Source organism: Schistocerca americana, chromosome 5 (genome assembly GCF_021461395.2).
Source record: "Schistocerca americana isolate TAMUIC-IGC-003095 chromosome 5, iqSchAmer2.1, whole genome shotgun sequence".
Classification (NCBI taxonomy): domain Eukaryota; kingdom Metazoa; phylum Arthropoda; class Insecta; order Orthoptera; family Acrididae; genus Schistocerca; species Schistocerca americana.
The window spans coordinates 720,419,150-720,445,021 of record NC_060123.1 but is presented as its reverse complement, the minus strand read 5'-3'; the positions used below and the strand labels follow the sequence as shown (position 1 = coordinate 720,445,021).

Sequence of the window (25,872 nt, the reverse complement as noted above, 5' to 3'; positions counted from 1 at the left end):
ACTATCCTTGTTAGGGATGCTGGAAGGATTTGGTGTAAACAGGTGATTTGATTTAAAAGGAGGACTTAAAATTCAATTTTGAATTTCTTTTATACCATTGCCATTGTTTACACTCGCTGATCTATTGTACTTGTTAGAGTACATTCCTGTTGTCTCTACACTTGCAGAAATTAAAATAAATTATCTTTAGGTTTCACTATTAATGATCTTGCACCTTACACTGTAGCGTGTAAGGCAGTACAGATGTCCAATCGTGGGTTCTCGATGGACTGGCAGCCACCACTAACTGGCCACTGCAACTGGTGAAGTCTGGCACAGGGTCGAAGCAGCACAGAACAACATACCCGTGTGTTACCTGCGCACAATTCGGACAAACTACAGCTGTCATAGCTGCCAGATGTGGCAGCTCTGTTCATACAATTTTATAGTTACTGGTGTTTCTATTTTAATGGTCACAAGTAGAGATCAGGTTATATGCATTTGCATGTTGCATATGAATTTGCATATTTGGCTCCTTTTCACTGATTGCTGCAAATTTTAACCTTTTGACCTGCTTGGTGCGCTGTGTGCCTGTCTCTCAGAACTGCTGCCGAGACCAGATCGGCCCATACTGCTCAACCCGCCCTGTGCTGAGTATTTCTCGGCTGAATATGACTCGCGCAGAGCCAGTGTGAAGTTTTGGCGGCTTTGAGCTGTAATATCTCGGGCAATAGCTTTCGTTAAGAAATAAAATTTGGCCATCTTGCACAACTTTATGCGTTCTTAGAAAATTGTAGGTAAATCGGCCAAAAAATTAGGTGCCCGAAAAAACTTCGAAGTTTGGCTTCTTACACCTCCTGAGCTAATGGAAAACTTGTTTTGTACAAGTAGACCAAGTATGATATACATTTGTACTGTTAAGGGTAAAAGAATATAAGTGTCCATGTTATGTGTTAATAATTTAAATGTACCGTATGCAGATTAATGTATAGGTTTTGTTATACTGGCGCAATGAACTTGGCATAATTACATCTGCCACAGTACAGATATTGCGCCATCTCAATCGCCAAGTCCGTTCATTTGCCAGTAAACTGCTACATATGAAGAAGTCAGCCTTCGCCTAAATAATTTTACACCTATTGCATCTATTTCCCATCCTTCTTTTTGATTCAGGCTTTGGACCAGCACTGGTGAAGTTAAAATATATTTATATTTTTTTTTTTTACATTTTTGCCCCCCCCCCCCTTTTTTTATTTTTTTTAGTAATTCATTCAGAAGCGTCAATAGATTTTCTCAGATTTAGTTCGCAATGCTTAGTAATGCTTCTTTGTATGATAAGCCTCAAACCAGGGTGCAACACATTATGGAATGTTGCAAGTTTTGCATTGGTATCTAGTTTCCCAGTGCACTTTCTGTTTTGTGCAAACCACGCAACTGCACATTAGTGTACTTTTCTGCAGATGTTCACTCATGATAACAGCCAGAAAATGTCTCCCTGTGAATCGCAGAATATTCTCGTCATTGTAGCACCTTCTCCTACCAGCTTTTCTCCATTCTATAGCATATTTTTCTACAATCTCCCTTACGAGAGAAAGGTGAAACTGTGCGAGTGCCATTTTTCGCCCTGTTACCGACTGGTGGAGAGCATGAACATTTAGAATGCGCAAATCCAGAATGTGAAAAACATATTTCTTATACCATTTCACAGTCTTACGCACAGGTCCCACTGAGCTCAGCAACATGTCACAACGGATAACTGCACCCATACTTTAATTGTACCCTACAACACATTGCGGTTTCTTTATTTTTTCGCCAATATTTCAGTCAGTCTTCTCTGTTTCAACCATTTGTGTTGCGTGAGTTGTGGTCAACATGTACACCTCTCTCGTATCACACCAGTTGATAGCAAGGATCTAGTCAGTGGACCTAAACTCAGTTTCTCCTCATTTTAATTTCTTCTGCAGTTTTAGCATGTTGCGCCTGTTCTTATGAACAGTGCCACATGCGGCTGTTCCGTGGTTGTGAAGCCAGAGGAACAGGTCCAGGCTGGAGTACCAGTTATTGACATATAGAATATGAACCTGTTCCAAATATGGTTCCATAAGAGTTGCCACTTCGTCGCCACTTTGTCCCAAACTGTAGAACCAAATTTCTGTTGTTGCATCTGTATATACAATAAAATTTAAAATATACCCACTCTGACAGTTACACAATCCAAATTTCATCATTCCGAAACTACTTCGCTTGGTTGGAGTAACTTGCTTAAAGGATAATTGTCCCTTTAACTGCAAGAGACTTTCATTTATACAAAGCTTGTGATGTGGGCGAAATGAATTATGAAACATCTTAAGAACTTTGTCAACAATCGTCCTAATTTTAAATAGACTGTTGCTTCCAGTACTCGCAGAGTTATCACTGAAGTGCAACTGTCTCAGAAGTAGACAAAAACGGTCTTGGGACATAATTTTGCTGAAAACTGGTGTGTGCAAAAGTGTATCTCTGGACCAGTAATCACTTAATTTTAACTTGCGCCATTGGAAGGCAAACAGCAACAAAACAATACATTTCCTCAAATCCAGTGTCCTTCCACTTTGACAGTCGAGAATTCACAGATTCTGTAGTATTTTCCCTGGTGTAAACGTAAAAAAGAATTTGTTTTGTCTGCAATAAATTTCAACAGTTCTTGAGACATAAATATCACAAGAAATGAAAGAATGTTTGGGTCAGTATCTAACTGACTTTTGTGTCCTGAACTCGAGTCACAGAAGTAATGGTTTAACGGCTGGAAATTGGTTTCTTTCCAGTCAAATGTTTCGCTTAAGTGCGCTCTTTTCCAAACCGTTTCATGTCACTTTCTGATTCCTTGGATTCAGAGGAACTGCTGACTGTAATTCTCGGTCTGAGGACTACAGCTTTGAGATTCTGTTGAAGACTCATCACTGTTAGTAACACCAGATAATTCACACTCACTGTCGCTCTTAGTGAGCATATCCAGGATTTCTTTATCTGTGCAACCACTGTGAGGTGACATTTCTCACATAGAAAACAAGAAAACTGACGAAAATACAGGAATCTAAGTGAAATTCTGCAAAGAGTGAACACAGCAACAAACATATACACTCTCGAACTACACAGTCAGACCACTGAAAAGCTACAAGAAGAGCAGGGTGGAAAGACAGCTCTGTGTGTATACACGTCCGCAGGGCTCAGGTAGCTGTGACTCAGCGAGCCTGAATTAGTCCCTAGCGGTGGGAAGGCCGGTGGCGCAGGATGCGTAAACAAGTCCTTAGCGCTGTAGGGAAGACCCAAGGCCGCACCAGGGGAACGGCGAGGCATGACAAGTTAACATGTCCGCAGCAGTCAAAGGGTTAACTAAAACCTAGTGACTATGAATATTTTTGCTCTGTGTTTACAATATTAGAACAATCTGGACGGGCTGACTTGAGCTCAATCTCGTTTCAATGTCTCACAGAATGACTGTGATTTATGACAGCACGATCGGTAAGCGAGAGGCAACCAGACTTATTACTGATAGAGAACACACTGGCAGAATCGACACGCCTGCCACCTGGTTGAAGTACTTGACGAGATTCGAATCCATGACCTTTCCCATGTCAGGACCTTATCTTATACATTACACCAAACAGCCAGGTAATATGAGGGTACTAGGTTAAAAAGGTATTGAGCGTCATGCAAAATTCTGAAGTATTTTTCATCAATAACTCGGAAATGAGGGTCTACAAGTGTTTAATGGCTGCAGGGTGTGATAGCTGGGATATTAACACACATCATGGTACATATGCTTTCAAAAAGTTAGTCCCACCACTGGGGAAGTGTCCTTGTTGATACTGGTTTGTCATCGGAATTCTTCATGTCTGTGGAGCAGCTTCTTGTTTCTCAGAGGGTATATGCCAGCCAATTTGCATGTCATGTGTTTGCTCATGTTGTACATCACCTTGCTGAGGAAATACAATCCACATTTGAGAATGTTGATAAACTGATTTCATACACAAAGAATGTGTTTCCTAAGGCACTTGCTCACACCGAGACCTACAAAGAAAAACTGCTAAATCTGCCCTTGAACTCCTGAACCAGTGTTAAATTGTTGGGGTATGTGGGTTGAAGCTCTGCTGTTTCACAATAAACATTTCAAGGCCATCAAAGCGATAGTAAAGGACTTTGATAGTAGTAGTATAGTATATTTATAGTGCAGATGCTGTGGCAGTTTGCCAATGCAAGGAAGTATCTAAGGAAAAAAAAAAAAAAAAAAAAAAAAAAAAAAAAAAAAAAAAAAAAAAAAGAGTGTTGTGATTAGTACTCAGGCCTGAGAGTATTAAAAAGCTAGAAATTCACGATTTGGCACTGAATGAATCTGTTCAGTTATTGAATAAAATAGCCCAGGCTTTGAACCTTTGGAGCTGTACCTGATTGTTGATATTTAAAATAGCAGCAAAATTTAAACAATTTGTAAATGATTCTTTAGTCCAATAATATTATTTAAATGTTAATGTTCTTCAAAAAAGTTCCTTATTGTATGTTGTTTCTAAAATAAAATATCGCAAATTCCTCATCCATGCTCCTCTGCGTGCAATATATCTTAAAGGTGGACCTGTGCATGTCAATCGTTTTGCAGCTATTGAAACATGATGTGCATCTTGTTTTTGCAGTTTTTAAAAACTAAGCTCAAACACGACACTGCCAAACCTCTACCACAAAGTATACAGGTCACGAAACAACCATTCTAAATGTCCAAATTTTTCATGTGTCCAGCGCTCTTTCTTGCAATCGAAATGCACAGGTCCAACTTTGAGACATATTGCACACAGTAACTGCTATGTTTTTTATTACTTTATCTTGTACGTTTCAACATTTGTCGTGCATATTTTAAGCAATTTATACATATATTTTGACCTTTTACATTACCCATAATCCAGTCTCTAGTTATCAGTGCAATTGATAGCTACTCACACACATAGTAAACTGACGCCCTTATGTGAGAATAGTGACCAGCTCCCATCTGCCGTACTGCCTGGCGAGGTCCAGCGGCGTCCTCCCCTCTACGTCCCTGATGCGCATGTCTGCTCCCGCACCTAAAAGTGCGGCCACCACCTCGGCGTGCCCCTCCTGTGCTGCCCAGTGCAGTGGCGTCCACCCTTTCTGGCAGCTGGGACTCGGGTCCGCCGACACTGACAGCAGCAGCCGCACGACGGCCACGTAGCCGAAGAACGCAGCGATGTGCAGCGGCGTGTCCCACTCCTGGTTCCTGGCATTCACGTCTGCTCCACTGTCAAGGAGAATTCTGACCGCCTCCACACTTCCGCCTTCCACCGCACAGTGCAGGGCAGTCATCTCGTGCTCGTCCCTCAACCCTACGTCCGTCCCCACACACAGCAGTTCTTTCAGCTCTTCCACAGCTCCATCGTAAGCTGCCTCCAGAAGCCTCACTCTTTTTTCGGCAGACATATTCCTGCACAAAAGTGTCAAGTTTCTTCACATATACTGCAAACTAGTCAAAGCTAAGCTGCAAGCAATTAATTCACAATGCATAAATTGTCAATTAACAGAAATGAAAGAGTCCCATTTCCTCCCTTCTACAACGCAGACCAGTTAGAAACATAGGTCGGCCCGTGATTTAAGAGACTAAACAGTGAGGTCATGAGTTCCTCGGTAAAGAGCAGTTTGTCCCGAGTTCGTCACACTGACAGAAATTTGATAGAATTATGAAAGCGTGCAGGAATGAGAAAATGTGTACATTAAAAGCAATACTGATGCCAGAGGCGAGGAATAATTTTTTGAGTGATAAAACTATACGGGTCAGGCCATTATGTAGCTCAGATGGCAGATGAAGGCTCCCTCAGGGCCTACTTGTGGCAAGAGATACATCACCCACATCTGACCCGCAACCAACCCAACTGAGGGCTGAAATAGTAATGGAAATGGCTTGCACTTGGGAGATTTGTAACAGAGAATTTCGAAGGCAAAAGATGCAACAAATGTCAGATGGACTGACAATAGCAGAACAATGTGGGAGAAAGAATCAGGTCTGCAGGTGGATGCGGACAGGCAAGCGGTCCCCAGGTCTCGGCAGATGACAGCGACTGCCCATCCCACAACTGTCCCAGCCCCAATTCGTTATAGTCAAAATGCTGAAGGCATGAACAGCACCCACAGTCCCGGAGGAAGTATAAAGACCTGTTGAACTGTTCCTTCACCACTGGCTAGACAGGCTAAGAGATCCTTAGTGTTCTGCCTTCTCAAAAGTCCCATCCTTAAAATATAACTTAGGTGTGGCAGAACAGAGGGCTAACTGCATCTAAAAGCACTTAGCAGCCGTGGTTGTACCTCTTTTACGCTGCTAACAGAGGAGACCCGGCATGCTGCAAACCCTACCTCCAAAAGTAATTTAAAACTACTTAATTAGCAAAAACAAAGGGCCTATTCTGGAGTCAAAGTGAGCACACTGAGCCAAAGGTGCACTGTTGTATCTTCTGTCTGTTTTCTATCAATACTTCTCTTGTTACAGCTCTACACAAATTTGACTATTAAACTGTTTCGTCCAATTCTGTTGTTACGGACTGAAATGTTACAGGTACTGGTTGGTTGGTTTAAAAGAGAGAGGAAGGGACCAAACTACAAGGTCATCGGTCCCTTGTTCCTAATAAAACAGAAAAGACATATAACACAAAACAGAAAGAAAGGAAAGACCACCACTAAAAGGAACAAAAGAGAACAAGAAAACAGAGATGCAAGAAACAGAAGAGAGTAAAACAAGGAAGCAGATTACAATGGCTGGCCGATCATGAAAATAAAAAGGAAAAGCAAGCAACCCTGCAACACATTAAACCTTCACCCTAAAAGCACTAGGGTGGAGGACACAGAGGGACAAAGGATATGCGCTAAAACTCAGATCAAATGATAAAACCCACCCTCATGGATGACACGTACAACCCAATCAGCCGATGAGGCATTGTCTACTAAAATCAATGATAATGAGTCCGACAACCGAAGAGGAAGTTGCAGGGCAGCCAAGGAAGGACAGAGCAGAAGAATATGGGCCACTGTCAACTGGGCGCCACACCAACACCGAGGTGGGTATTCACGGCGCATGAGGTACCCATGGGTCGCCCAGGCATGGCCAATGTGGAGCCAGCAGAAAACCACAGAGTCCCTGTGAGAGGCCCTCATCGAGGACTTCCACACATTTAGGGTCCCCTTAATGGCTCGCAGTTTGTTGTGCGTACTGAGACTTTGGCATTCCGTCTCCAAAAGCTGAAAAATAATAACAAACGAAGGTCAGTTGCGGGGATGCCGATCTCCAGAAGCGGATTCCACGTAGCCTGCTTGGCCAGCCTGTCAGCAAGTTCATTTCCTGGGATTCCGACATGGCCAGGGGTCCAGACAAACACCACTGAACGACTGGACTGTTCCAGGGCATAGATGGATGCCTGGATGGACGCTACCAAAGGATGATAATGATAGCACTTGTCGATAGTTTTCAGGCTGCTCAAGGAGTCAGTACACAAAAGAAAAGACTACCTAGGGCATGAACGGAGATAGTGAAGTGCATGAGAAATGGCCACCAGCTCTGCAGTGAATACACTGCAACCATTGGGTATGGAATTCCGTTCAATATGGCAGCCATGAGCGTAGGCAAAGCCAACAAGACCATCAGCCATCGAGCCGTCTGTGTAAAACACTTGAGAGACCCGGAACACGTCAAGAATCGAGAGGAAGTGACAGCGGGGAGCCACAGGGTTAACGGAGTCGTTAGGGCCACGTGAAAGGTCCAGACAAAGCTGCAGCCAAGGCGTTCACAATTGAGGTGTACGTGAACAGATCGCAAGTTCGCAGAGAAGGGACCACACGCGAACTGCAATCAGCCCTGACCTGGGCCGCCGATGCAGGAGATGGACTGCCGCAGGCAGGGAAAGGAAATGGCAATTCGGATGCTGAGGAGAACTACGAATGTGTGCTGCATAACTGGCAAGCAGTTGTGTACGTCTGATCTGCAATGGAGGGACCCCAGCCTCCACCAGTATGGTGGTCACTGGGCTCTTCCTAAAAGCTCCTGTCGCTAGTCTAACACCACAGTGGTGCACAGGGTCAAATCAATGTAACGCTGAGGGCACTGCCGAATCATAAACCACACTCCCATAGTCAATTTGGGATTGGACAAGGGCTCTGTAGAGCAGCAGCAGTGTAGATCGATCTGCACCCCAGGTGCGGCCGAAAACTGTAAACTGTTGCCTAGAGCCCATGACTGCGCTTTGTGGATGGCTCCCTGTGGCGCCGCTCAGCAACACCAGTAATGGTGGAGCAGTATGAGATGCAGAAGTCGTCTGCATACAGAAAAGGTGAGATGGACGGCCCTAAAGCAGCTGCTAGACCATTAATGGCCACTAAAAATAGAGAGACACTCAATTCAGAGCCCTGAGGGACCCCACTCTCCTGGATCTGGGGAGAACTATGGGAGTCACAAACTTAAGACATGGAAAGTATGAAGCGACAGGAAATTTTGGATAAAAATCGGAAGTGGGGCCGCGGAGACCCCACTCATACAACGTGGCACGGATATGATGTCGCGCCAGGGTGTGTCATATGCTTTTCATAAATCAGAAAAGACAGCAACGAGGTGTTGGTGTCTGGAAAAGGCTGTTCAGATGGCAGACTCTAGGGACACAAGATTATCAGTGGTAGAGCGAACCTGTCGGAAGCCGCCCTGACATGGAGCCTGTAGGCCACGTGACTCCAGGACCCAACCCAACTGCCGACACACCATATGTTCCAGCAGCTTATAAAGAACGTTGGTGAGGCTGAAGGGCCAATAGTTATCCACATCAAGTGGGTTTTTACCAGGTTTGAGCACCAGGATGATTGTGCCCTCCCGCCACTGCGATGGAAAGATGCCATCGCACCAGATACGGTTCAAGATGACGAGGAGATATCGCTTGTTATCAGATGAGAGATGTATAATCATCTAACTGTGGATCCGATCTGGTCCAGGAGCTGTGTCTGGGCAATGTGCAAGGGCAGTGAGGAATTCTCACTCTGTAAATGGGGCGTTATAGGATTCACTGTGGTGTGTAGTAAACAAGAAGACTTTCCCTTCCAGCCGCCGTTTGAGAGTGCGAAAGGCTGGGTGGGGTGGGGTGGGGAGGGGGGCGGGGGGCAGGGCGGGGGGGGGGGGGGGGGGGGGGGGATAATTCTACGACGCAGAGGCTTGAGCATAGTGCTCAGCAAAGTGCTCGGCAATAGCATTTGCGTCGGTAGATAACACGCCATTTATGTTAACATCAGGAATACCTGTTGGGGTCTGGTCCCCACTTCAGCGACTTCTGGCAACCACCAAGGGACTGTCTTTCACCGGCGGAACCCTAAAGAGCGAGAGATCTTGTTTTCTGCCACAGGAACAATTGTTGTAGTCACCTGCTCAACCATCACATCAATTTTCCCGTGGGAGGGGGGTGGGTGGGGGGGCTGAGGGGGGGGGGGGGGAATTCAACGGTGACAGCAGAGGTGAAAGTTTCCCAGTCAACCTTGTTTGAAGCTCATCTGGGCAGGCGTCCGTGGGCCTGGTGCCTGGGCGGTGACAGGAAGATGGGGAAGTGGTCACATCCACACAGGTCGCCAAGTGCTTTCCAGTGGATAGACGGGTGAGGTACTGGGCTGCAAATTGCTAAATCAATGGCCGAGTAAGTACCTCGAGCCACACTGAAATGTGTGGCGGCCTTAGTATTTAAGAGGCAGAGGTCAAACCGAGACAGTCAAGTTTCGACACCTCTGCCTCGGTCAGTAAACACAGTGCCACGCCACAAGGGCTTTTGGGCTTTAAAATCTCGCAAAAGTAGGAAAGGTTTAGGGAGTTTATCAATCAGTGCAGTTAATACATTCAGGGATACTATACCATCTGGAGGAAGATATATGTTGCACAAAATTATTTCCTGCATCCTCCTCATTCTGACAGCCACAGCTTCAAGAGGGGTTTGCAGGAGCACAGTTTCACTACAGACTGAGTTTAGGACATAAACGAAAACTCCACCTGACACTCGATTACAGTCACTAGAGTTCCTGTAGTATCACTTATAGCGGTGGAGTGCAGGGGTCCGCACTGCCAGGAACCAGGTTTCCTGGAGAGCAAAGCAGAAAGCCAGTGTAAAGCTGAACAGTTGCCGTGGCTCAGCCAGGTGGTGGAAAAAACCTCTGCATCTCCACTGGAGGATGATGTCATCGTGAGACTGGGATCGCATGGAACCTTCAATGACGCAGTTTACGCCTTAGGGTCACCTGCTGCCACCGACTTTTTGCCTGAGCAGTCTATATCCATTTTGTCTGAGGGTCTGGCGAGATCTAGGTCCTCAGTGGACGCCAGTATCTCCACCTCATTCACAGATGCAGAACTTGGAGCTAGCGGTAGTGTGGGTTCCACCTCAATTCCTTTAGTCTTGGGGACCTCCTTTTGGATTTCTCTCACTGTTCCTTGGGTTTCCCTGACTGGGAGGACTTCACTGATGCAGTCTCCGAGACTGAGGATGAGCGAGAAGCCCTGCGACCAGCTGCTTTTGGGCTCTTAAGCCACTGGCGGGTGTCATCTTTCCCACTAGCAGAAACCTGGGAAGGGAGTGACTCGAGAGACCCCTTCCTAGCAAGAGCAGCCGAAGAAGCTGTATGCTTCTCCGGCTTAGAAGTTGGGACGGACGTCCCCGATGTTTGGGGGGGGGGAGGGGGGGGGGTGAGGTTAGGGGTGTTGCTCCTGAAGTAGGTGGTGCAGGAGCAACAGGGAGGGAAGTGCCCCCATCATCAAGGGGGCAGGTGAAGTCTTCTGGCTCTGAGAGCTGACTGGGGTTGGTTGAGCTGATGGGGCTAGAACTGTTGTAGCGGCAGTGTAAGACTATGTACAGGATGTAAGAGTGCAAATTTCCTCTTAGCCTCAGTGTAGGTTCAGTCGGTCCAAGGTCTTGTACTCCATGACTCTCCTCTCTTTCTGGAGAATCCTGCAATCTGGTGGACAAAGCAAATGGTGCTCTTCACAGTTTCCACAGATGAGAGGCGGGGCAAATGGAGCATTGGGATGTGATGGGCATCTGCAATCTCGACATGTGATGCTGGAAGTACAGCAGGAAGGCATATGACTGTACTTCCAACATTTAAAGCACTGCATTGGGGGAGGGATATAGGGTTTTACACCACAGCTGTAGACCATCACCTTGACCTCAGATAATGTATCACCCTCGAGGGCCAAGATGAAGGCACCTTGGGCAACCTGATTATCCTTCAGACCCCGGGAGACATGCCAAACGAAATGTACACCTCGCTGCTCTAAATTGGCGCACAGATCATCGTCAAACTGCAAAAGAAGGTCCCTGTGAAATATGATACCCTGAACCAGATTTAAGCTCTTATGGGGGGTGATGGTTAAAAAACATCCCCCAGCTTGTCACAAGCAAGTAATGCCCATGACTGGGCAGAGGATGCTGTTTTAATTGAGACTGACCCAGATCTCATTTTGGACAAGCCCTCCACCTCCCCAAACTTGTCCTCCAAATGCTCAACAAAAAAACTGTGGCATCCTTGTCATGAAAGATTCCCAATCAGCTCTCGGATATACAAGGTACCAGGGTGAATAAGAGCCGCTGCCATCCTTAGCCTGAATTTCCTCCCATGGTGAGGCCAGGGAGGAGAACGATTTGGGGTCGTACTTCTGTGCACTGACTTGAGCCAGTAAACGCTTAGAGACTGCTGGTATTTCACCACCAGCAGGAGATGATGTACTACACTTCATCGCATGTCATCCACCATGATGCCACCCGCTCCAACCAAGGCCCTCCACATGGGCGCCACCCAGCCACAGCAAAGGCCACCTGGCAGGATGGCCATTGCTGGGAGTCCCGATGCCCTAGGGGGATGGGCATCTACCCTTTGGCATACGTGAGGAGTTAATGGCGCAGGCATCAGCAGAGTGATCCCCGTGTGGTCAGGGGGCTACAACCAACACGGTACATGGCAGCCCCACCACAACAGACTGGCTACCATGCTGGTTGTCAGGTGCAAAAAGGCCATGGTCATTGTCGACGCAGAAAGTGACACGGCATAGTGCATGGTGGAAAACGTACCCAGGAAGGTGTCCTCACCCAACAGATAGAGACTGAGCGGGACTGAAATGTGGCGACAAGAAAGTGGGCTTAAGATCTCAATGCATGGTGGACACGATGCACCATATAAGGTGCCCTTCCCCAATTGGCTCGCTCTTCGGGAAAATCTTGAAGAATGGAGGTCAAACCCTACAGGGGACCATTACATAAGTCCAAAATGTGTGAAAACTCCTTTTAGTCACCTGTTATGACAGGCAGGAATACCTCTGGCCTATTGTTACCCCCAGACCCACAGTGGGATGGTAAAGGGATTGGTTCATTTAGTACAGCTGTCATAATGCAGGGTATCTACGTTGCAAAGTTCTTTCTTGCTCATTTACAATTTTATTGTTGCTGTGTTCATTTCGAGAGATGAGGAACCACATAGGTCAAGTGCATATGGACCTGTAAATCTAAGCCAGTTTGATAATAATAATAATAATAATAATAAAGATTTCAGTATAAGATATTCAGTCTTCCACATTATATCACAGTTTTCGATAACAACCTTGTCACATAATAAGAAAGAAAGTCAGCAGGTTCTGGAAGGTAACGACAGGGATGTGGAGCCCTTCCGAGTCCAGTGGCGTGGCCAGATGTGGGTTTCTCGGTTCGGGGTCCATGGCGCAAGCAGCCCAACGGAGGTGGTCCCGTAGATTCTCGATCAGTTTAAATCTGGGGAATTTGGTGGTGGGGAGAGTATGGTGAACTTGTCAGAGTGTTCTTTCAACCACACTCGTCCACTGAGAGCTGTGACACAGACGGCGGTCATGTTAATGTGACTGGACAGTGTAATACACCATAGTTCAAATTATATTTACAGCTCTGCAACTTGAAAATCAAAATCTGCAAGTACATAACAAAACAGCTCCATTATAAAACGAAAGGCACTAACAACTTAATAGTGGCTCGATAAAAAAATAACAGAACTGTACTAAAAGTCAATGTACATTGTAGACCAATTTTGATGCAAAACACTGATGTTTATCCGTTACATTTGTTCTGGAGTAAACTGTGGCCAAGTAAATAGATCTTTGAGCAAGCTCGTAGAGCTCAGTGACAAATGTATCAATAAAATTAGTGTTTCATTTAGGTGATAAAAAAAGGAAGGCACCGAGTACAGTACTGCATTAGCCCACGAGTGACTGACGCAGGGGTTTAAGTCAGCTGATAACAATACTCTGGGCAGCAACATGCTCTGATGTCTGGGAAGCGAGAACTGCAGCCAATTCAAAATAATGACCAGCTACAGCCGCATAAAGTTTCATTGTACTTGCTGGCAGACCTGTGCAGTAACATTCTTTCTTGAATAAGACAATTTTGTATTCCTCCATTTTTAGCAGATGTTTCAGTCCCTCTTGTCCATTCTATACAACTGTGCATCAAAGCTACAACATCCAAGTGACATTGTGTGCTGTGAATTTACATCGAGGAAGCTCTCCTGTTCTTTAAAGTACATTTAATTGATAAAGACGAGACTGCAAATAAAACTTGATGTTGACAATGAACACAATATCAATGTTAACAAAGACCTCCACAAAAATAGCCCCAATATGCTACAGAGCCAGAAGTGCACATCTGAAACAGGTTACAAGGTTTTTAGCAAACTCTGCAGGAATACAGAACAGTTCAAATTCATAATCATCTTTAAGGAGTCACTACTTCTACTATCAGTGAACATGTACACTTGAAAATTAAGCTGTGTGTTCAATTTTCTGTTCATGAATGTTTTGCCTAAATGCACAAGCTAATGCTAACAGCACATTTAAATTTTAATAGATATTTAATTCACATAGCGTTTTAAAGGATTACTTATGCAAAAGTTGTGTACAATTTCCATGTATTTAACATGACCAATAACTTAAAACACTCAATACTATTACAGATTAAAAATAAGACTAGAGAGAAATAAATAATATGTATCCAAAGAACGCATGCAGATGCTCTGAAAGAGCTAGACCGTGTGCACAGGTCTAAATTATTGCTTCGAAGCTTGTTGTATGTAAACACAATTTCTTCACAATCTATGTATCGAGTTGCCTAAGAATGCAGCTTGGGATAATGGTAGCTCATGAACATCTCACTACAACAGCTGTGGCAAAGAAGACATATGGCAAATTGCTGCTATCGTAAGAAGTAATTTGTTATAAATCCTTCGCACACCATTAGGAACTGAATTAAAAAAAGATATTCTCTTCGTGTGAAGAAATCTGCATTGTACATTTCTTTTTATTTTGCTTGACACAATCCCAGAACCTGTTTGTAACTTTGATCGATTTAGACTGTACATTGTCACTTTCAGAATCTACACTGGATAAAAGGCCACGAAGAATCTTAAAATGGAAAGCATTCTAGGCTGTTCTGCTTGTAGGGGGAGTAAAGTAAAAATACAGAAAGGATACAGCACTACTCACCACACAGTCTTAGGTGGCACGCACTGAACCAAGAGGCCACAACATCTGCCGCACTCCACTTAAAGATAAAAAACCACAGAACTTTGTAGGGAAGCTAAAACATGCCTCATTGACCCTGACACTTGGTCTAGATGTGGACAGCGTTAATATGTTGAAACAGAACCTGGCAAATATTTGAAAGTAAAAATAAAAATCTCAACTCAAATAGATTTTTAATAACTTTCCTTATATTTTGCTCCACTTTGCTCCATTTCACTTTTTCTCTATTTTTATCTAGAGTAGCTGTAAGTTTTAAGAATTATCGATTTTTTCCACATTAATACAGTGTGTAAACCATAAACGCAAAAAGAACATGTTAAGAACAACAATAGTGTATTTGGAAACAGGGTAGGATCTTGTCATACAAATACAGAGAGAATTAATGATGTGCTGTGACAGGAAGTTGTGGACTACTGGTCAGGTGGATACAGGGTTTTCAACAGAAAATCAAAAGGGATAATGCACAATGGCAATAACGAATAACAATGCTGGTAAGCTATTATGAACAGCATAAATGAGCATTTTATAGTAACTAAGATGGACACAAAGCCAAGCAGTAGAAGTTTATATGTGTAGTAACTACACAAATGAAGAGTTTAAAATAAGTTACAACATAAAAGGAACATGAAAGTTTGATTGTGCTGTGTGGTTGACATTCAGTAATAGGAAAAAGAAGACAAGGAAAAATGGTAGGAAGAGAACACTGACGGGAAAAGCATGAACGGGACACTGTCTGGTAGTTTTTCACAGTACACAATTTTGTCTCTCCTAATACTTGCTTCAAGAATCACAAAAGCAGATCAAGTACATGAAAGAGACTTGGTGCTACTGGAAGATTTCATGTTGAGTACATTTTCAAAACTGCACAAAATTTCCAGTAGCAGATGTGGAGGACTAAAAATTACTGACAGAGGTTGTTTAGAGTATAAAAGAAAGCATTAAGTGACAACTGACAAACTTGTGAAAGGAATTGAATAGAAGGTGAAAAGGCAAACTTGAGGGATGCAATAGTGAAGGTAGCACACTACCTAACGTCATGTAGGGGCCCCCACGAGAAGGTATAAGTGCCGTAACACGACACTGTATGGACTCGACTAATGTCTGAAATAGTGCTAGAGGGAATTGGCACCAAGAATTCTGCAGAGATGTCCATAAATCCGGACGAGTACAATTCTGGACGTATGGAGTGTCGCACTGTCCCACTGGAATTGCCCAAGTCTTGTGGAATGTATAATGGGCATGAACGGATGCAGACTATCAGACAGGATGCCTACATACATGTCATCTGTCAGTCTTAACTGGATATGTCAGGGGTCCCATATCACTCCAACTGCACACACCCCACACCATTACAAAGCCTCCAACAGCTTGAACAGTCCTCTGTTGACATGCTGGGTCCATGGATTCTTGAAGTTGTCTCTATGCTCGTACATGTCCATCCACTCGATACAATTCTAAATGAGACACGTCTTACCAGGCAACGTGTTTCCAGTCGTCAACAGTCCGAAGTTGATGTTGATGGGCCCATTGAGATGTAAAGCTTTATGTGTCGTGCAACCACCAAGGGTACACGAGTGGGCCTTCAGCTCCAAAAGCCTATGTCGACGATGATTCACTGAGTGGTTCGCACGCTGACACTCATTGATGGCTCAGCATTGAAATCTGCAGCAATCTGCACTGGGCTGCACTTCTGTCATATTAAACAATTCTCTTCAGTTGTTGCTAGTCCCGTTCTTGCAAGATCTTTTTCCCATCACAGCAGCATCGAAGATTTGATGTTTTACTGGATTCCTGATATTCACAGTACACTCGTGTAGTGGTCGTACGGGAAAATTCCCACTTCATCACTACCTCGGAGATGCTGTGTCCCATTGCTTGTGCACTGATTGTAACACCACATTCAAACTCACTTAGATATTGATACCCTACCATTTTAGCAGCAGTTACCGATCTAACAATTGCGCCAGACACTCGTTATCTTAAATAGACGTTGCCAACTTCAGTGCCGTATTCTGCTTGTTTACGTATCTCTGTATTTGAATACACATGCCTATACCAGTTTCTTTGGCACTTCAGTATATGTAAAAAGACAAGGCCCAGTATAAATTCTTTGGCAACACATGAGATAATGAATTTAACTTATGAAACGAGATAATATAAAAAAACAGCCTAGTAATATTAGAGATACCCTCTGAGAAACGAGAAGCTACTGTATGGACATGAAGAATTCTGATAACCCAGTATTAAGAAGGACGCGTGCGCAGTGATGGGACTAACTTTTTAGAAGCATGTATACCATGATGTTGGTTAATATCCCAGGTATCACACCCTGCAGCCATTAAACACTTGTAGACTCTCATTTCCAAGTTATTGATGAAAAGTATTTTAGAATTTTGCGTGACACTCACTCAACACCTTTTTAATCTAGTTCCCTCATACTGCCTGGCTGTGTGGTGTAATGGATAAGGTAAGGCAATGACATGGAGAAGGTCATGGATTCGAATCTCGTCAAGTTCTTTAATTTTTTTATTTTTAAATTTTTATCAAAATTACTTTGAGGATAATTTTTGGCCAATAAATTGGTTTGAATGCAGTTTTAGATTTCAATTCAGCTTCTTCATATTCTCTCATTTTTCTTCCTATCATTCTTTCTTTACACTTGAAATCTTTGTTCATGTTATGTATTAATTTCCTTCATTTTATCATATCATCCTATTTTTTTGTCCATGTAACTGCAATTAAAATTTCTATTTCTCATTTTTCTTTAATTTTCTTTTACCTTATAAACCCTTCTTTTGTTTAAATCTTCATCTCCTTTATTTTGTCCACAGTGCAATAGGAATTTAGGCTATGTTTTAAATGTTTGTATGGTGATTACCAGAAAAAATTATATATATGTACATCTTGTAATCAAAAATACATTTTTGATACTACTATGAAGTCAAAATAAGTAGGTTATTTCATCTTTTGTTTTTTAACTGATAATTGGCATTTTAAAATATTGTAATAGAATTAAATTCACAATCACAAAAATTCCAAGCAGAAACAGAATGCTATAAAGAAAAAATGAGACAAATGAAAAAATTATTATGATGATTAAAATGTGACAAAAGAATAGAAATTAATAATTAAATTTCAACCAATTAATTGAATAATAATAATGATTAAAGTAATTTTGATAAAGATTTTTTTTTTTAATTAAGACAGTTGATGAAATTCAAATCCACACCTTCAGCATGTGAAGGCCTTATGGTAGCAATTAAACCATGCAACCAGTCTACAATAAGCTTCTCTTTTAAACCTACTTATCAACATATAAAATTCCAAAACTTTTTCCCATCAATTACTCACAAACGAGGGTCCGTCAGGGTGAATGGCTGCAAGATGTCATAGGTGGGATCTTAACCTACATTACTATATGGAAGGGAAATGAACTTCAAGGGAACAGTATAGAAACAGAAGAGGAAATAGAAGACGACGAGGTAGAACATGTGATACAGTGAGAAGAATTTTTTAATTGGATAGATAAAAAAAATCTAGTCACAAAGCGGCAACAGAACACACACATAAAAGACTGTTGTGATTGGCAAGCTTTCAGAGCCAGAGGCTCCTTCCTGAGGCAGAAGGGTTGAAGGGGTAGGAAGAAAGGTCTAAAAAAAGGGGTAGATTTCGGGAAAGTCACCCAGATCCGTGGGTCACGGAAGACCAAGTGTACAGGATGAGAAGGAAAGACTGACTGTTAAGGACTGTATTGGACGAGATTTGAGGTTTTCAGATCTCATCCGATGCAGTCCTCAACAATCAGTCTTTCCTTCTCATCCCGTACAGTAAGTCTCCCGGGTTCTGGGTGACTTTCCTTCTCCTAGACCTGTCCATTCCTTTTCATTCACCCTTCTGCCTGGAGGCAGCTCTGGCTCCGAAAGCTTGCCAATCACAACATTCTTTTATGTGTGTGTTCTGCCACCGCTTAACGAGTAGATTTTTTATCCATCCAATTAAATAATTTTATCAGTAATTGATTGTTTTCATTGTTATAGCGAAAAAGAATTCGATAGAGCAGGAATGCAGATGCTGAAAGGTGTTAATTTAGTTTACCCTGTCATGACTGCAAAAAAAAAAGATGGAAGCTGATGTTGAGGAAGATCAGTTTGGGTTCCACAGAAATGTAGCAATACTTGAGGCAACATGGTCTCAGTAGTTAGAATGAATAACAAATACTGCCTGGAACTTCTTCATCCTAAAATAAAAATAATTAAGTTAAGAGATACATTTCAGCATAATAATAAAGGGAATTTCTGCATGTAGCGATACGTAAAATAAGGGAAAAGCAACCACTAACTTAAAGTGGATCAATGCGTGTAGTACAGAACTGTATAACAGGAAACAGAGATTACACTAGCTTTTCAGCAATAGTTCTTTTATTAGCAATAGTACAAATGCAAGCAGGTCATCAGACAGATGACTTCATGGCCACGCAACACAAAAAAGAGAGTACAAAGGGTACAACAACGGATGTAAGCAGGGAAAACTAAGGGGACAATGGGGTAGGGAGGAAGAGGTAAAAATGAGACGGGTGGGGGGGGGGGGGCGGGGAGACTGGGGAGGGGCGGGGAGACGGGGGGGGGGGGCGGGGAGACGGGGGGGGGGCGGAGAGACGGGGGGGGCGGGGAGACGGGGGGGGGGCGGGGAGACGGGGGGGGCGGGGAGACGGGGGCGAGATGGGGTGGAGGGGGATGAAATAAGGTAGCGGATGATCTGGGAGGAGGATTTGTCTGGATGGAAGAGTGAAGGGAAATGCAAGGTGTGGCAGCAGGACCACATTAGTGTAGATTTAGGGCAGAGGGATTGCGAGAGTGCAGAATGCATTTGAGAGATAATTCTCATCTGCATAGTTCAAAGAAACTTGTCCTGAAGGAGTATCCAAATGGCCCGTGTAGTGAGGAATCTTTTGAAATCATTTTTGTTGTGGTGTGCAACACATTTGGCAACTGGATAGTCAAGCTGCAGTTTGCCACAGTTTAGTAGTGGCCACTTGTGTGAGTAGCCAGTTGGACATATGTTGTGCCCACATAGACTGCAGCACAACCTATACATAAAACATATGCTTTCTTTCACATGTGACCCTACCTTCCACTGAGCAGGATATAACTATGACTAGACTTGTAGGAGGTGGTAGGTGGGTGCGCAGGGCATGTATCACACCTCAGTAACCATGAGGGGACAACCCACATCATCACTGATGACACTTTCATGATCTGGACTCTCAGCAAGGGCAGCTTTTGCTCTTTCCCCCACATCCTTAACACCTATTCCAAAATCTGCTTCACCTGGTACTTCTCAACTTATCATGCCCACCTTCCTAGATGTCATCTCCATCTCTCAGATGTCTCCATAGATACGTTTGTATAAAGTGCACCAACGGTACCTCTATTTTGACAGCTGCCACCTATCCCCTATCTGAAAGTCCCCTCCTTACGGCCTAGCCATGCCACACCTGCAGTAAAAAGCAGATTTTGTCGAAATATACCGATAAGCTTACCAGAGCCTTTACTCACATGACGTGCTATCCAGCTCATCCATAAACAAGTCTTCCGTGCCATCTGCCGCCTCTGATACCGATAACCATGTTACTAAGCCACTGACCAGCACTCTTCTAATCAGCCAGTATCACACTGGCCTCGAAAAGCTCAACCACATCCTTCACAAGGGCTCCGACTCCCTCTTGTCATGCCCTGAAATGAGGGATATCCTACCCAAAATCCTAACCACATCACCAGAAGTGTGTTCTCTCACCCACCCAACCTACAGAACATCCTTGTCCATCACTAATCTAATCCTGCTCACAATCCTGTACCCCATGAGTCATTCCCTTCTGGTCAACTTAGGTGCAAAATCTGCTCCATACACCTACCCATCACCTTCTGCTCCAGGTCGCAAACTCGACCATCCAGTTCCCGAACCTGCTGAACAACTACTACTACTACTACTACTACTACTACTACACAAATGACTTCAACAGGTACTGTCTCTCCAAGACACCCTGTGCTCTCACAATCATCTGCTTATCTGTTCCCACTGTCTCACCTTGCCTTTGTCCGCCCCAATAGCTGAATGGTCAGCGTGTTTGAATGCCGTGCATGGGGGCCCGGGTTCAATTCCCAGTTCGGGGAGGGAGATTTTCTCCTCTCAGGGACTGGGTGTTGTGCTGTCATCATCATCATTTCATCCCCATTGTCGACGCGCAAGTCGCCCATTGCACTCAATGAGACTTGCACTTGGCGGCCGAACTTTCCGCCTGGGAACTCCCGGCCAATGACACCATATGCTCATTTTTTTTTCTTATGTTGTGAACTTCTCCATCCAGACTGTGCACTGCTTTCTCCACCTCCCCCCCCCCCTTGCCCTTGCATGCATTAATCCCCTTCATCTCTCTCCCTCCCCCACTTCACCTCTTCATCCCCTCTCCCTTTTCTCTCCTTTTCTTTCCCGCCTCTTCATTTTCACCTCCCCTTCCCTACTACCCCTTCTTCTTCCTTTCTCCCTACATCTCTTTTTGTTGTATCCTCTGTAATGTCTTTGTCTTGTTGTGCAGCCACAGAGTCATGTGTCTAAGGACCTGCTTCTTTCTCGCTACCCCCTCCCCACCTCCATCAGTTCAGCCAATAGCTCTCAACAATGACTATCAATAATTGGTTTTGTCATGGCCACTGCATTGTGCGTTTGGATGTGTGAATGTTTGTCCTATTGCTAGAAAATGAGCTGTTGCTCAAAAGCCAGTATGAATACTGTTTTCTGTTATGTGCTTCCATGCTCCATGCATCAATCCGCTACAGATGAGTGGTTACCCTTCCCTTACTTTACGTACTACATTTCCGTGTGCATGATGTGTTATCAGATTTGATTTAAATATATGAAACAACCTCTTAGTAAATTGTACATTGCACATTTTCACACTTGTTTGTACATTTTGCAACCAGTGCAAAATTAACAACTGGGTCATTCCATGTCAGTTCAACCAGGGGCTCCAGCTCATAGTCTCAGATCTGACTGAAATTCAGTACACTAACTCTACCATGTGTGGAACACTCGTGTGCAAAGTATTAGTTTCCCCTGCCAATTAGTTCCAGACTTATGACTTGTGAAAGAACGTGGCATGACCCGGAAATTGCAACCCGATCTGGCAATCTATCTTCAGGTCTTAATAACTTTGGAACTATTCCACACAGTCCAGTGAAGTTTTTACAACCCAATAACATCCATTTAGAGAACACACTCCATGAACCAAAACACCAACAACATATTTCTGAGGGAAAATAAAAAATTCCAAAATTTGATTCAAAAAATTTAAATAGGGGACGTTAAATGGTACACATTGTAGGTGCCCTCTACGCCAAATATAATTCACTCAAAAGGGGTATAAATTTTTTTGTGGTAAGCTTAATGTGGCCTAAACACACACAGAACTCATCATGCCCATACCAGTCACAAAAACTGAGTTACATGCACATGAAAATACAAAAATTTGAAAAATTACCTGAAAACATGGATTTTCGAAGTGTGGTAGCACGAAAGGGACACGTCGTATCCCAGCCAAATTTCACACACTGCATAAGTAGACCATAATGATATATATCTCAAAATTTCAGCATGTTAATGCAAGACATTTGTGTACAATGGAAGTTGACAGATATATTTGGTGATGTGGCCATTGTTCCACAACACAATTTTGTAAAAACATATCGTAAACTGTTCTGCCTCTTCTTATCCTCTCCCACAACTGTTTAATCACTAAGCAACAACATATAGACAGATTAACACAACCTATCATTAATGTTTACTGCACCTTAATTGCTAAAAATCAGTCGATTGTGCTTCAAACAGAAGTTGTCCCACACTTTAGCTACTGTACTTTGTACCTTGAGTGGCAATTTGTACTGTCTTCTTGACACTGTGGTAGGAACTGGAACCGTCATAAGAATATGTTCAAAAGGAATCCAACACCCGTCTGCCAAACGTGGCCAATGAAACCATCTTGCTGGTACTGCTGGTGCCATGAAGTTCACAAATACATCACCTTCTGCTTCACAGCACTCTGCAACATATCCTAAGTACCATTTGTCATCATAAACAGCAATGACATAGCAACATGGTAGTACGTTGCTGCTTTTGCTTCTGAATCCTGAATCAGACACAATGTGAAGACACATGTTGTGCTTGAACCTATGGTTATAACCAGACAGTCTGCTCATCTGCACATTATCAGAGTCCGCTGGAGAGAAGTGATGATGGGTCCTTGTGCCTGCAACAGTTTTAACGTGTTCTAGTCTGCTTTTTAGCAACTCCTCTAATGATTTCACCTCATTTTCCGAAACATAGAATGACTGTATGCCAGCGATATTTTTCTGTACCCAGGTACATAATTGAAGAGGTGTTAGAATGTGACCTTCTGTAGAGTGCTGCAGAATTGCTCGTGATGCCATGTGGGTAATGGTAGCACCAATACCATCACATACATTTTTACCATGACTTGTTGCGAAAAAATTCCATTCTGCGTTAATCTGAAAATCATGATGATGCATGCATAAATTTTTGAGATTTTTACAGTTTTTGTACTGACTAGCTGCCCCATCACTGAAGTATTTCACAAAATGTATCTGAGGGAGCTTGTTTTTCACATATGCCATGACAGTGTGAATGTGGGCATGAACTGCAATAGCATCACGAATTAAACAGTCACTAAAAATGCAGAGGTTCATGACAGACACATCACCTGATTCACCTCTATAGTAAATTGCAAATGGCTGGAAAGTTGCTTGACTGTTGTCCCAATGATATCCTTCGATGGCATCTTGAACTGTTGTTGTTGTTGTTGTTGTTGTTGTGGTCATCAGTCCTGAGACTGGTTTGATGCAGCTCTCCATGTTACTCTATCCTGCGCACGCTTCATCATCTCCCAGTACCTACTGCAACCTACATCCTTCTGAATCTGCTTAATGTATTCATCTCTTGGTCTCCCTCTACGATTTTTACCCTCCACGCTGCCCTCCAATACTAAACTGGTGATCCCTTGATGCCTCAGAACATGTCCTACCAACCGATCCCTTCTTCTAGTCAAGTTGTGCCACAAACTTCTCTTCTCCCCAATCCTATTCAATACTTCCTCATTAGTTATGTGATCTACCCATCTAATCTTCAGCATTCTTCTGTAGCACCACATTTCGAAAGCTTCTGTTCTCTTCTTGTCCAAACTATTTATTGTCCATGTTTCACTTCCACACATGGCTACACTCCATACAAATACTTTCAGAAATGACCTCCTGACACTTAAACATATACTCAATGTTAACAAATTTCTCTTCTTCAGAAATGATTTTCTTTCCATTGCCAGTCTACATTTTATATCCTCTCTACTTCGACCATCATCAGTTATTTTGCTCCCCAAACAGCAGAACTCCTTTACTACTTTAAGTTTCTCATTTCCTAATCTAATTCCCTCGGCATCACCCGACTTAATTAGACTACATTCCATTATCCTTGTTTTGCTTTTGTTGATGTTCATCTTATATCCTCCTTTCAAGACACTGTCCATTCCATTCAACTGCTCTTCCAAGTCCCTTGCTGTCTCTGACAGAATTACAATGTCATCGGTGAACCTCAAAGTTTTTATTTGTTCTCCATGGATTTTAATACCTACTCCGAATTTTTCTTTTGTTTCATTTACTGCTTGCTCAATATACAGATTGAACAACATCGGGGAGAGGCTACAACACTGTCTCTCTCCCTTCCCAACTGCTGCTTCCCTTTCATGCCCCTCAACTCATAACTGCCGTCTGGTTTCGGTACAAATTGTAAATAGCTTTTCGCTCCCTGTATTTTACTCCTGCCACCTTCAGAATTTGAAAGAGAGTATTCCAGTTAACATTGTCAAAAGCTTTCTCTAAGTCTACAAATGCTAGAAACGTAGATTTGCCTTTCCTTAGTCTAGCTTTAAAGATAAGTCGTAGCGTCAGTATTGCCTCACGTGTTCCAATATTTCTACGGAATCCAAACTAATCTTCCCCGAGGTCACCTTCTACTAGTTTTTCCATTCGTCTGTAAAGAATTCTTGAACTATAAATGCATAATTTTCAGAAAAGTCTAGTATTACTATAATTTCATCTTGTTTCAAATTATCCTTACAAAACTGGAGATAAGCCGATTGTGCTGTTGCTGTGAAGCTGTGTGTGGTCAGTTTGTCTATTTTTTGACAACACATTTCAACAAAATCTTCCACTGTACTTTGCTTTGTTTCAAGACATGCGTGATCCATGTGTATGCATTGTTGATAAGAAACAAGTTCACCGTCATCCATAAGGAATTCACCATACAGTTTGTTATTCATGTATTTTGCAAGATTTGCCTTACCGGGACACTTTTCACACCTGTGTATCATGATGCACTGGTAGGAACTGATGTCACACACTAGCAGTTTCATTGCACCTTTGTAATCCAGACCAGAATCCTTTATAGCAGCAAACATCAGCTTAGCATTTTGATGGGTCTCACATACACAAACATTGTGTGTGCCCCTTGCACTTACAGGCAAAACCCATTTTAGCCGAAGATTGAAAAAAGATGATAAACCTACTTTCGTATTGGGATACCTTTCCTTGAATTCTACATATAGTTCTGATATGTTGCATAGCAACAGTCTTTTTGCACATGTACACGTACATTTCCCATTTTCACTGTTACATAGTCTTTTTTCCAGGCATTATTCGGCTGCAGTCATTATTTTCATAAAACTCCGACACTAGCACCTTTATTTCTGAACTCAATTTCTTACCTTGAGCCTGCTGAAGTCGTGGAAGCACTCCTTGGGTTGCTTTTATTTTCGTAGCTTGCTTTACCATATATGTAGAAACATTGAATTCCTTTGCAGTGTAGTCAATAGACCAGCTGGAAGGTGCAAGGGTAAGAATAGCTACCTTTTACTGACGTGTGGATATGGTACATTTTTCTTTCAAATCATGCACAATTTTGTCCAAATCAGAGCATTTCTGACATGATCCCTGTTCCTTTGGAGCAGATAGTTCTTCCTCTTCCACCATTAGTGTGTCAGCTATTTTGTGTTTTAATTCCATCTGAGCTTCTTGTAGTTTTCTTCTACCATAGCTGGTCCTGTGTCTTTTCCCAACTTTGTGTGTCTCCATGGGAGACAAACCAAGAGCAGTCACTGAAGTATTTAACTGCTCATGCGCTGCGGTTGTAGGTGGCTGATACTCTTCGTCACTGTCATGTAAATTATCAGAATATTCTTCATTTTTTAGCAG

General features: G+C 43.1%; 1 protein-coding gene across 7 annotated transcripts in view; it reads right to left on the bottom strand.

Annotated features, from left to right (window-relative positions):
• Window positions 1-25,872, bottom strand: part of LOC124616187 (ankyrin repeat domain-containing protein 1-like) — a 126,307-nt gene that overhangs the window by 90,811 nt on the left and 9,624 nt on the right. For 6 of the 7 annotated variants that reach the window (XR_006979851.1, XR_006979852.1, XR_006979854.1 and 3 more), the window contains exon 2: window positions 4,948-5,446. Coding sequence is in view for 1 of the 7 variants with exons in the window: in XM_047144481.1 (XP_047000437.1) it covers window positions 4,969-5,446 (478 nt within the window). In the remaining 6 variants the exon portion in view is untranslated. Of the gene's footprint in view, window positions 1-4,945; window positions 5,447-25,872 lie in introns of all 7 variants that reach the window. The other variant, XM_047144481.1, reaches the window with a different exon arrangement.